The 13333-nt window shown below is 42.2% G+C and overlaps 1 protein-coding gene across 6 annotated transcripts in view; it reads left to right on the plus strand.

The window, feature by feature from the left end:
- The first annotated feature begins 225 nt into the window (after positions 1–225).
- TOM1L2 (target of myb1 like 2 membrane trafficking protein) overlaps positions 226–13333 on the plus strand; it is a 64672-nt gene continuing 51564 nt past the window's right edge. For 2 of the 6 annotated variants that reach the window (XM_073361828.2, XM_073361829.2), the window contains exon 1: positions 228–371. In XM_073361828.2, the coding sequence (XP_073217929.1) occupies positions 320–371 (52 nt within the window). In that variant the 5' untranslated portion in view covers positions 228–319. Of the gene's footprint in view, positions 372–943; positions 1026–13333 lie in introns of those variants that run through there. The other 4 variants (XM_073361833.2, XM_073361830.2, XM_073361831.2 and 1 more) reach the window with 4 other exon arrangements.

Genomic DNA, 13333 nt, shown 5'->3' on the forward strand with positions numbered 1-13333 from the left:
GCGGAGGGCTGTCCAATGGCGGGTATCGGTAGTGGGGGTTCCTGCCGCTCTTATGTCAGTCAACGTGTCGGGGCGGGGGTGTAACTCTGGGGCGGGGGCGCTGATTGGCGGAGGGGGCGGGGAGGCAGGGCTGCCAGTGATTGGCATGGTCTGCCCCCAATGCAGTCGGGGGCGGTGGGTGCTTTGGCCAGTGGGGGTTCGGCGGGCGGGCCGTTGACGGCGGCGGAGCTCCCGGTTGGTCAGTGAGGGTGCCGGTCAGGGCGAGGAGGAGGCCGCAGCTGGATCGGAGGCCGGGCCGGCTGTTTGTTGTCATCCCAAGATGGAGTTTCTGCTGGGGAATCCGTTCAGCACCCCGGTGGGGCAGAGCCTGGGTGAGGGGGGGCCGGGGCACAGCCGGGCCTGGGGAGGAGGGCGGGGAGCCAGGGGCCGGAGCAGTAAGTGGGGGCAGAGCCCGGCTGGGTGGGGGACGAGGGGGTAGAGCCCCAGGGGCCGGGGGAGAGGAGGTGGGGGGCTGGGGGATAAGGGGGCGCAGAACCTGGGGGAGGGTGAGAGGGGGCTGGGGGAGTAAGTAGGGGCAGAGCCAGGCTGGGTGGGGGACGAGGGGGTAGAGCCCCAGGGGCAAGGGGGGCCGGAGGAGAGGAGGTGGGGGGCTGGGGGATAAGGGGGCGCAGAACCTGGGGGAGGGTGAGAGGGGGCTGGGGGAGTAAGTAGGGGCAGAGCCAGGCTGGGTGCGGGAGGAGGGGGGTAGAGCTGGGGGACTAAAGGGGGCAGAGCCAAGCTGGGTGGGGGAGGAGGGTGGGTAGAGCCCGGAGGGAGGGGGCAAGGGGGCAGAGCCAAGCTGGCTGCGGGTAGGAGAGGACAGAGCCCGGGGGGGGGGGGGGCTAGAGCTGGGCGGAGGGAGGAGCCATGCCTGTGGCGGAGCTGGGGAGGGGCAGATCCACGTAAATGGGACCCCAGCCAGTGGGGTGAGGATGGACTCAGTAGGGTTAGGCTTGGTGGAGATGGGAGTCCCGCCTCAGAAAAAGGTGGGTGTTGGGGGACCCAAGCCCTGGTGGGATCTTGAGGGCCTGGCACTCTGAGGGTGAGAGCTTGTGGGGTGGGGGGAGGCGCGGGCCAGGTAGGTCTGCAGAGCCCCTGTTGAGGTGAGTGCTGGGATGCTCATGGGCCTGTTCATTGCAGTGGTCCGTGTTTCCCAGGGTTGTCCCCAGGGCATGGTTTGCAAGGTACGGGTGCCTTACTTCACAAACAAAATCCTGCTGAAATCCCCTTCCCTCTGTGGGGTTTCTGTTGACAGCTGAGGTACTGTACTAACAGGGATATAACAGGGCAGGGTACCCTGATGCTGCCGTGGTTCTGCAAAGGGGAACAGAAGTCTCACCTAAGGAACTTGCCCCACTTCAGTGTGTGTTTCTAAGCAACCGGTATTATGGTGTCCCAGGAAGTCAATTCCTTCCTAGACCCAAAAAACCTGTATTTAGGCTGCTGCCTCTTTCCCCTGAATATTTGCTTTGGGGGCTGTATTTTTATATACAGGGAAGGCTGCATAGTTTGGAGGCATAAGCGCAGGCTTAGAAGTCAACAAGTTTCAAGTTTTAATCCTGTCCCTGCTCTTGAATCTCTCTCTCTCTCTTTTTAGACCCTGGGCAGACTATGTATTTATGTGAGAGGTAGCCCAGGGTGTTCCCCTAACCCTCCTCCCAGTGTGTACACAGGTTTTACTGATGTTTTTAACCTTGGCTAGTTGGGGTCTGGGTTAAAGCCTAGGTTCTACTTTCACTTGGGCTGTGAACTTGCTCACCTTGCAGTGAGGACACAGACTGAGTGCTGATAGTCCTCCAGTGCCTTCCCACTATTCCCCTGTGTGCCCAGTAGGACAGACACGTTCTTCCACAAGTCACTGGGAAAGAATTCTAGAATGGCTTAGTTTATGGAAGCACAGCACCAGTGAGGGCACAGTAACGTGTGTAACGTGTGTGTGTAACTTTGGTGTGTGCCTGCTCACCCCTGGGCTAGACTAACCCTGGTGCTTAGACCCAGGTGCAGATCTTCAGGGAAAACCTTAGCCTTATCTATTCTGTGTCTCAGTTTCCCCATTTGTAAAATAGGGATAATACTTCTCTACCTTGCCTGGGGGTTGTGTAGATTGTGTGAGTACAAAAATGAAAATACTTTCTAAAGTGGCAGTTCTGGCCACAAAACCAGAAAGTTCCTATACTTTACCTTCCCCCTTCAGCACCCCTTATTAGAACCAAAAGATATGATCAAACAGATAAGTCTTGCACTGTGCTTTGAAGATCACTGAATTCTGACTTTGGCAGAATACATGTATATCTGTCAAGCCAGCTGTCAATACAAACCTCCCCGAGATTGCTTTCTTCTAGATTATGGTATGAAGTGCTGAGGGTTTCTGGATATAATAATGGTGATGACAGTTAAATGTGATCTTAAAATGGATTTGCTTTGTTGTATTTATCCACCTGATAAGCATCTGCAAGGGCAGCTGTCTGCTTAGCTCCTTGGATAAGGGAGCTACAGGAAAAAATGTTAGAGAAAGGAATAGTGTCTGATCTATTTATTGTCTGATTCATTTAACATCAGTAAGTGATGCAACGGTGGCCTTCTTAAGTCTTAGTAATTTTATATAATAAAATCTGTGTTCCAGCCTTCTTTTTCTTCTGCTTCTCCATCTCTTCCTTGTAATCATGCTCAAGGCATTTAAAGCTTCTTCTTAGTTCTTTCATCCCCTTCCTGCCCCTTGTTCTCTTGGAATTAGTAATATACAGACATTGCCTCTTCAAAGTCTCTTATGACAGCAAAGCTTTGAGTGAGCTATGTTTAAGTCAGTTATGCAGCTTTAGTGATGTGTACATACTGTAAGATTCTGTTGTATTTTAAGAATTTTCCTCCTCTTTTGGCGGAAGACCTCAGCAGAGTTTGTTCTGGAAGAAAAGTTTTGCTGCCTGTCTTATAATTGCCAGGCATGCCTTTCCAAGGTAACAATACAACAAAAGCAAGACTTTCTCCCTTTTTCCGGTGTTCCGCAGTTCTGCTTGAATGAGCTTGTGAGATACAATTATTTGTTTGTTGTATTATTTATATTGGTGATTTAAATAAACCCCCATAAATAATTTCGTAGTTCCATTTGAGCATACTGTGTTGAACACCGTGTTGGTGTTTGCAGTCGAGGCCTGATGCTTTCCGTATTAGAGAACTGTAGAAAATTATGGAAGGCCGTAAGCGCATGAAGAATGTGTGTTTTCTCTGCCAGGAAGCAGTGGTGGTTCACATGAAAATTTAATTAGGAGTGTACAGAATGTCTTCAGGTAAATGTCAGGTTTGAAAAAGCAGATTTCAGAGGGGGTTTTGAAGAGCGAGGGGAGCTAATATAAAGCATTTCATCTCTCTGAAACTGGAGTGACCTTTCCAATAAACTGTTGCTTGAAGTATGGTTATGATCAGGAAAATACTATTAATTATTTGGATTACTAGGATGGGACTCTGATGGACGCAGAGGTTTAGTAATGGGGATATATAGCACCTTTCGCATCTAAATTGGCCAATCAAATTCCAGCCAAGTTCATGGTGTGTGAAAGTCATTCACATCTGATTTTTGGCAAGTCGCTTTGTTCCATTTCCAGTGGCCAAGTGTCCACTGCACAAAAACCACCACGGCTGCCACTAACTGACGACCACAATGGAAGTGTAGGGGGCGAGGCTATGGATTAGATGGGCTATAAAGAAAATGGACTGTGAAGACTGAGCTATCTTCTCATCTCTAAAAATGGTCCCTGCAGAGCAGGGCTGAAGTGTGTTGGTAGAGCGTTGTGGGGAAGCTCATTCTGCTGTTGTGATACACCTGGATGCTGTGTGTAAATTTATTTAAACAAATAATACTTGGTTCATTTAGTAATGCTTTTCATCCATACATCTCCAATGTGGGTAAGTATCATTATCCCCATTTTATACCCATGTTTTATGGGTAAATAGAAAATTACAGTGTCCCCACCAGGCTGTCAGATGACGAGGAGGTTGTGACCATCCCTTGTAGATGGGGTCCTCACCAGTTTTCTACACTTTAGTAACATTCTGCTTGGATGAATGCAGTACACTCTACACAGGGCTACTTTTGAAGATGACCTGGAAAGTTTGCTTGTTCAGAATGTGGCCTCTCACATACATACTTAACTGTGCTTCTGGCACAGAGCATAACGTTACAGCTGTTGGACTCAAAGCTATAATACCCTTTTGTGATTTCAGCTCTCTATATCACTGTCTCTTACTTCAAATTCTACTCCTGTAGTTGAGACCAGCTGAGTCAAATGAGCTGATAGTATCTAGATTTGTAAATCTAGGACTGGTGGCAGAGTATTCTTAGTGAAAGCCGCTCGCCTGTGGAATTTACATCTTCTCATGGACTAAAAGTGCCTAAATGTGTTGACCTTCATGGAACAATGCAAAGCTTGTCTATTTATCCAGGCTTTTCTGAAGGGGCTAGGCTAAGTGTGTGGAGGGTCTCAATGGTTGCAGAATGGCTTAGTGTTGTAATATCTGTTCAGATTAATTTTAGGTAGTAAACGCAAACCTAGATTTTTATGATAGGCTCACAGAGTAAATTGGGGAAAATGGTTTTATGTAGAAGGGTGAACTCCAGGTAAATCTATACTCTGAGAATGCAAAACATTGTTTAAAAATACTGCTGACCTGAGAATGGGAAGAATACAGAAAGGTGTGTAGTAAAGTGGTGAAGATAAGAGCTTGGAGAATGGAGATGAGACTACTATTTTCCAATTGCAAGACTCCGTGTGTCCAGGTTGGGCATCCTCTCTTTAAATTGCATGCTCAGTTTTGCTTGCTCAAGAGAATCATCTTTAAAGGGTCACTGCATGATTAAAGGTTATTAAAACAAATATCTAAAACAAATGTCCTTGTGTTGCTAAACTCATTTTAGATTATTAAAACTATTGGATTAGAAGAATCTGAAGTACAGCTGACCTTTTTGTTCATGCTTCTTGTGTATTTTTTGCTCTTCATTCTACTTGCACAAGGAAATCAGTTCTATTTTCTAGATCTCCGGAACTGGTGAGATTTTTGTAAACACTGCAGGGGAATGTTTAAATCCAAATCAAATCTTGCTGTGTTGAATTTTTGTTAACTTTCTCAAGTGGAAAGGGTTGACACTGAGCAGTGATCTGTGAAATGGGCTCCTCACAGGTAGAACAAATAGGGAATGTGCCTATCCACCTTTGGAAACAATGAGGTCAATCACGTGAACTGCTTCAATCAGTCCTTTTCAACAGAGACCTAGGAGGCCTGATTGGCTGTGACCAAAAGGCCTTGCCAACCCAGGTCCAGGATAAAACTTGAATGCACAATTACAACTACCTAAAACTTGCAGTCTGACAACAATGTACTAGAAATGGAGAAGGGAGTTCTGGAGCGAAACCTCGCGCCATGCCCAGAGTAATTTTGGAAGTTGTTTTTCTAATAACCAGGACTCCAAATGTTTGGTGCTGTAGTACCTTTATGGCTGTCATGCTGCATTTATTAGTCAAACACGAACTGATTCTAAGACCTTTGCCTGAGGAAGGAGTGCGGGATTGGACCCTTGCCCGGGAATCCTTTTTCAGCAGGAGGCACAGTGCTAACTATTGTGATTTACTAAATAGGATTGTTTAAGGAAGTTACAAAAGCAGTGTTTCAGCAGAGGATACAGAGGCACTTTATTGAAGCAACAGTGAAACCAGACAACCTTTCCATCGATTTTTATCAAAGCACTTGCAGTTTCCATTTCAAGGCAGTTGAGGTGATGATGAATATGGTGCAGAGAGAATCTGTAGAGCTTTTCCATAAAATGAAATATTGGTGCAGGCTTCTTGGCTCTTAACACCTTTTATTTTCTTTTTTTTTTCCCATGGGAAATATTTCGATGCTTCCTTGAAATATCCTCTAACATGTTTTGTGACAGACTTAAATGCATTTGTTCAAGAGCTATTTTTATTTTTAATAGCAAATGCAGGACTAGAAAAATGTATTATGGTGGGCAACAAAAACTAAAAAACTAGAGAAAATTAACCATGTTTCATTGTCCGTGTGTGCAATGTCTCTAAATTCCTTTCAGAGTAAATGTTTGCTTTGTTGTGGTGTAAGCGTGATAAGATTCACTCTTCAGGAAAATGCCTTTTCCCAAGGACAAAATCAGGGCTTTAAAGAGCACGTTTATCTGCTTTAATAGTAAAGTGTTCCATTCTCATGACTTATGTTGTTAACCCCCCACTCCTCCCACTCAAAAAAAAAAAAAAAAAAGCGCCAGCATATGTCTTGGGACTTTATACAGAGGCACGTATATACTGTGCACTGTTTTGAAGGTGGATTGTCCTCCACTAGAAAATTGGAATATCTATTTAGTGTCAGAATTCTAGACACAATATATGGTACTTGAATAATCAAAAAGATACATGACTGGTCAGCCCACTGTGAATGGGATGGAGATGCTATTTTCTGTATAGGTACCTAAAATAACATGGACTACGGTCAAAACCCAGTCTTCCAGTGTTCATACAGAATTATGTTAGTCATGCAAAACACAGTCTGATGATAAAGTGCTTTTAGTTTTACAAGATTACATGGATCTGCTTTCACTTCATGATAATGTATTGTGTTGCAGAGAAAATCTCTTAGCAAAATTAATATCCTTGCTTTTAAAAGGAGCAAATAAATACTGAGTCATGAATCTGGTAGCTTAGGGAAACTACATATATGTGAGAAGCTGGATAATTACTATAATACCATTTAATACCAGATTCCTAAGGCTGGATTGATTTTTATAGTCACAAAAGCAGATTGCCACTCATGAAAGTATTAGCCTATGTGTTTTTGAGTAATGTAGTTATATCTGCTGCAGCATAGCATGCCTAAATCTATATTCCATTTGTTTCTAAATATAAACCTGTATGTACCAGGTTACAATCTGAGGATGGCCAGCTCACAGTTTGATATTGCTTTAATTCATATATCTTTAAAAGCGTGCTAAAAAATTAATGGACACCCAATGTTTGGTTTTAGTTTTTAAACCTCCCATTGATGTGTCTCTTTATTTGAAACAATTTGCTCATGGTACTATTTCTTGCTTTCTCTACATATGTGTGTGGAATGCTGAATTAAGACAACTTTTATAAAAGGAATGTTAGAATAATTTGAATTCTTAAATTGGGATCAGCTTTTAATTAAACTTTCATTGAAGGTGAATAAGGCATTTGAAATGGTGCTTGGTGATACGTCTGTAAAATGATCTCTTACTGGGAGGAAAGAAACTTTTAGGATTTGGAGAGAGTGTTGTGTCTGGTTGGGTGGTGTTGGACTGGCCAGCACTTCTGCCAGAGTCTTAGTAAGTCACCTTGGGCTAGTCACTTAATTGTGTGTGCCTTGGTTTCAGAATCTTTACAGCATATAGTTGATGAGAGGCTAAAATGTTTGTAAAGTGCTTAGAACTCATTGGAAGAAAGATTCTTATAGAAGCCCCAAGTACGAAATGTACTCGAGGGTGAGCCTGATATTACACCAAACACTAGCCACCACAAACAAAGGGATTTTTGTGACAACTGGTGCTGTGAACCTGCACAGGTCCTGCAGCACTAGCATTCAAACACAGCTTTCTGCTTGCATCCATGCAAACATCTTAGGAAGTATTACTTCTCTGCATTTTAAAAACTGGTTTAATGTGGGAGGGCAAAAACCCAATTCTCTCTTAAACAGCCATGTCTGCTGTGTTTTAGTCACATACTATGCTGCTGGAAAATCTACTTTATTCCTGATTATTCTGTTTATTCGTTTCAGTTAGTCTTCCTTGAAAAGGATTCTTTTGAAACAGGCTGGTTCTTGTGCCCAAGAAAGCGTTAACCTGAATGCCTAGCTATGTCCGAACCCCTTTTCCCTTAGGAGCAGATGGTTTACTTTAGTTTAACGAGTTGCTTCTCCACGGTTCCAAATCTTTCAACCAATCGATCACTGAGAGCAGCCTCTTTTAAAAAACAGAACGCTACATTATGACTGTCCTGTACAATCTTGAGCAGTATGATGAGCAATGCAGGGATCAAATGCTGTAGTCAATAGTGTAGTAAAGCATCCCCAAAATCATTAGTTTATGCATTTATGCAACCCTTGAAGTGTATTTGTATCAAGACAATGCCGAGGTCAGAGTATCCACACTGGACCATATTTGCCATTGCTTCTGTAGCTTGGGAATCGGAGTAACCCAGGAACCCTCCAGAGGCTCAGCGTATGAACAGAGCCAAACTATGCCACGAGAAGCAAAGAGGAGGCTGACTAGTCACAAGCAGTGTCAGGAGACCGAGAAGACAAGTAGACATTCCAGATAAACCTGTTGTATGCTTTGGGTACGAGCTTGTAAATCTGGTTATTGTAGGGCAAGCATGTTGCAGACTGTTCTCCCATTTAGCTGTTTGACATTCTGTCCTAGAAAGAGTGACTGCCTGGGAAGAGCTAGTCTGTTCAAATTCAGGTCAGAAGATGCCATGCAAAATGAGAGCACATAACTGTTACAAACTTGATTAAAATGTTTTGCCACACTTCTAGGGTATGTCTACACTTAAAACGCTACAACGAGACAGTTGCAGCTGTGGTGCTGTAATGTTTCAGTGTAGATGCTTATCCCTCCTGTTACTGTGGGTGACCCGCCTCCCTGAGAGGTAGTAGCTAAGTTGACAGAAGAATTGTGTTAACTTGGCCACGTTGCATCCTTTATATTTTTATGGAATACATCCGCTGAGAGAAGTATAGTGAACTTTGCATTTGACAAGAATAACGGAAATAAAAAAATCATATTCATGGCATTGCTGAGTTAACATGGCAGAAGGGATCTCAACACTGACTTTTGAGTGCTTGTTTCTCAACTTTAATCTTGCATTCATTACAGCTTTCTTCATTTATTTTCCCAATGGGTTTTTTTATTTTTTTAAAGTTCCCCTCCTCCCTGCCGCCAAAAACCCAACAACTCATGATTAGACTTACAGAAATTGCAAGGTCGTAACAGCTTTGCCAGCGGAGCTTGAAGGTTCCTTTATACCTCAAAGGGTTGCAGTCCTGCAGCGCTTAGTAGTTCTGGGCCACTTTGGCTTCCCAAGCTAACAAATGCATCCTTAGGTCCCCTCGTTCATAACGGAAGCATCCTACTTGCATTCTGAGAACCAAATACTACTTTTAATGTGGAAGTATGAAAAAAAAATTTTTTTCAGCATTTGTAATTTTAAAAAGACTGATCATGGTGATTTCAAAATTGGACCTTTAAGTCTCTATGAGAACAATCCAAGAGGGAAAGTCTGAAGTCTCTACTTTCAATCATTTTTGATCTAGAAAAGCCGAAGAATGATTGTCTTTTCACCTTGTATTCGTATAACTCAAACTATTTAACTGGTTCCTTGTGGACTAAAATTTTGCCTGCTTGGTTTCAGTCCAAAGGGTTTATTTTTGGAGCTGTAGAAGATACATTGATGAGATGGTGGTTGCTGAAGATTAAAATGTAATGGCGTTAAGAATGTTAGGCAAAAGAGTTTGCACTGAGTCCTTTGTCAGTTAAACCATCTGGAGTTTTGATTGCTTAGTATCTATGAAAGAGCACCCCTGTTGCGTGCTAAATTGCTTATCTGTATGTTAATCAGATGTTGACCCCTACATAATTTGGCTACTTGATTTTCATCTCACTATTTGGACTTTTGGGCTCTGCTAGCACATTTTGTTTATAATCTAGAAATCTGTCGTGTATCATTGTGAGCAGTTATAATCAGAGTGTTCTGGAGTATTTCCCAAGAAATCAAGTACATGGCAAGCGATGTCACAAGCAGAGGAAAAGGTCCAAGCAAGGAGCAGGATACATTTGATTTATGGGTGTCATTATTTCTTGCCAGTAGGGCCTGATGTGGAATAGGCTATAATAAATAATTTGGTTGATCTCTGAACTGCCTTCTGTAACGATGACATTTTAACTTCTAAATAAAAGGGTATTTTAGGGAAAAGAAACAGCATACCACCAATATATTTTGCTAAGATTTGGGAAATACTGGTAAACATGAAATCATTTATTAACCAAGAAATTATTGTGGCAGCCATAAAATGAGTGGCTAATCAGAGTAAGATCAGTTTTTATTTACAGGCATAACGAGCAATTAAGTTTGAGCAGCTGTCAGACTTGGAAAGTGATTAAAGTTCAACAGAAAACAAAATGGGTCAGCATTCAGTTGTGATTGTTTTCTTGACAGTGCAGCTCATTAGTGTGTGTTATAGCTATATAATAAGTAAAGCAGCCTTTAAAATCTCTCTCTAATGCAGTGGCTTAACACAATGAGTGAGTGGTGAAAATCTGGTTTCCAACAAAGTTCCCTGGAAGCATTAAAATTTTTTTGATGCAGCTGGATGAGTTGGGAATTTTTGTATGGACCTCTTCTGGGGACGGGGGCAGAGTCAGGCACTGCAATGCAAGACGTTATTTGAGGAACAGACTGTGGAGTGGTCTGTGAAGTCCTTGACATCGTATAGCTCCATCCCAACAGAAAGTGATGACTTCACCCACCTATAAGACATCCTTTCTAACAGATTTTTTTATTTCATTGACCCAATCTGAAACTTTTTGTGGATTTTTTTGGTTCATAACATCTTCAGGATTTTGGCTTTTTGTCCTGATTTGGGATGGGAAACTTTTTTTTAAGTTTGAATTTCTGCAGGACTGGGAAACCATTTCCTTCCCATTTCTAATGAAAGTTGCAAAGAAATTTTCCAGATATAAAATATAGCATCCAAACTCTGTTTTGGCTTCATGGCTAAACATTGCACTGCCATATGAAACACAAGGGTTTGGAAGCAGAATTGAAATGGTTAACCCGCGGGTCAGTAGAGACTGAGGAGCTACATTTTGAAGGCAGTACAAGAAAGGTTACATGTGAGCATCTTGTTAACCATTGTAGGATTTATGCCCAGAACTTCCTAACAAGTGTTTTGAAAATGTAACCCCTGTGCATTTGCCCTGCTAATGAGCTTGGCCTCTTCGAAGGGGCGGCTTACAACAGACTACCCCAATGGAAATGGCTTTAGTGTAAAATTATTTCTTTCACCTGATAGGGCTTCATTGAACCCAACCCCTCACTTCCATATAAAGGAAACCTTTAAAACTAGTGTTGGTGCTGTACTGTTTAAGCCACAAGAGCTTGAGTGAGGCAGAGATTGTTGCCTCTCAGCAAGGTCTACTGTGTTCTTTTTAGCGGTGTGAAGAAAGGCTATGGATTAGAGAAGCAAATTGATGCACTTCCTGGTGCATATTGCAACTTGGCTAACTCTAAAAGCTATGGATATCTGACTGCCTTGTTTTCTGCTGCTTGTTGGGTAACCAGCTTCTTCCAGAGGACACTGAATTCAAGCTTTCTGATGCATAGAAATATTGGAGAGAAGAATGAGGGGAAATGTTATTGCACAATCATAGTAGTGCATGATTTGTTTGTAACGACAGCATGGGTGGGTGGAACCAGGCATATTTTTAATGGTTCCACCCATAATTATTAAGTACATTGTTTTTCTTGTCAATCTGCGGTTGTGCTATAGTTGTGAAGTAAGTCTGTTTTTATAACTAGTTTCTGTGTCGGAATGACAGTTTGCTTCTCTTTCTTACTAAGTATAATTAGTGTTTAAATTTATTTTGAACAAGTGAGAATGCAGGCAATTGACTTAAGCAGTGACCTGCAAAAAATAGAATACTGATTAGGGGTTCTGCAAGGTGAAAAAAATCCAGCAGTTTGTTGTTTGCGGCAAATAAAACTTGTTACGAGTGGGTGGGCAGGCGGGGGAGTTTTAAATATGAGAAGGTATTTTAGCCTTTGAGGCTACAGTGGTTTGGAAATTCTTAGAACAGTTCACCCATGGAAGGTAATTAGTTTAGTTTAGTTTTGTTTTATAAATATGAAAGACACATCGCTTTTAAGTACTGGAGTGAAGTCCCAAATGAGTTATTAGAACTTGCTTTATTCATGTAGTACAGAATTAGCCATCAAGCACCGATGGATTTCAGATGTAGTTCACGGACGCACTGATGGTCCATAATTTTCATAAGGGCTGCTTCTTTACCTGTAATTGTTTGAAACTAAACACCCTCCGATGAGCAAGGAGGTGACAGAACTGAACACTGACACCCATCCTCACTCTTATTTGTGCTTTTAAGCTTGTCATGTAATGTAACTAGGCTGTCAAGCTCCAGAACTTTTAAATGTAATGTAAATCCTGACCTGTGGTATATTCTCCCCTCTTCCATACCTCATGGTTTCATCTCTTTGGTCTCAAAGGTAGTAATTAGTTTACTTTGTATGCATGGTGTCAGTCCACCTGTATTTTTTAATGTATTTTAAACCAGCTTGTTTATATAGTTTTCCCTTTGCCATCCTATGAAATTTTAAGGATAATATATCCATCATTATATAGAGTATTTGTATATGCCTATTAATTGGAAAAAGGCCAGGTTGGAAGATAAATCCTTAGCTTCACCCCCTTGGAATTTTGGGCAAACAAATGTTGGAAGTTCAGTTATGTTTTCTAACAGAAGAGGAAAGTTTCATGAAAGTGAGTAAGAAGCTTATTAAGGCTTTATTGGAGCTTTAATATGGACTCTAGTGGCTTGTCTTTATTAGTAAAGACAATATTTTCTGGCTATTAAAGTACATACTGGAACAGCTTTCCAGGATTATTTTTTAAACACTTTGTGATAGATATTCAGATCTCCTGCCTTTCCTGAATCATAAATAATTTGTATATAGTCAGTCTTTGAATTAAGCAATCTTTTGTTCCCCTAAAGGGGAACGAACACCATATGGTTAAAACACCATGTGATTCACCCTTGGATAACATGAGGAATCTGGTCTGCTCAGTTATCCAAAACAGATGGACAACTGAAAACTATACAAAAAATGTTTTGGCAAACAATTGGTGGAATGTGTATACTAGCCAACCAAGATGCATGACTGTAACTTCATGACATCTGTCCGCAAACACAGCTGCCTTGTTGTGGTCAGGGGAAGGAGTGAAAGTCCGCTGATGTGTCAGAATGGATTTGGATGACTAATCTGAACTCAGCAATTTGCTAAGACAATTCTATATGTATCAACCATACTACTCAGTCACAACTGTACTTTGTTGAGTAAGTCACAGCCTAGTACAGAAAAGGCAGATCTGAGGGAGAACATTTTGTTATGTTTATACCATCCAGAGGGTTTTAATTTATGCTTCCTTTGTCACTTCCATCCGCAAACAAAAGATGGACGCTCAGGATGTGTTAATACTAGAG

This window comes from Lepidochelys kempii, chromosome 10, assembly GCF_965140285.1.
Source record: "Lepidochelys kempii isolate rLepKem1 chromosome 10, rLepKem1.hap1, whole genome shotgun sequence".
In the NCBI taxonomy this organism is placed as follows: Eukaryota; Metazoa; Chordata; order Testudines; family Cheloniidae; genus Lepidochelys; species Lepidochelys kempii.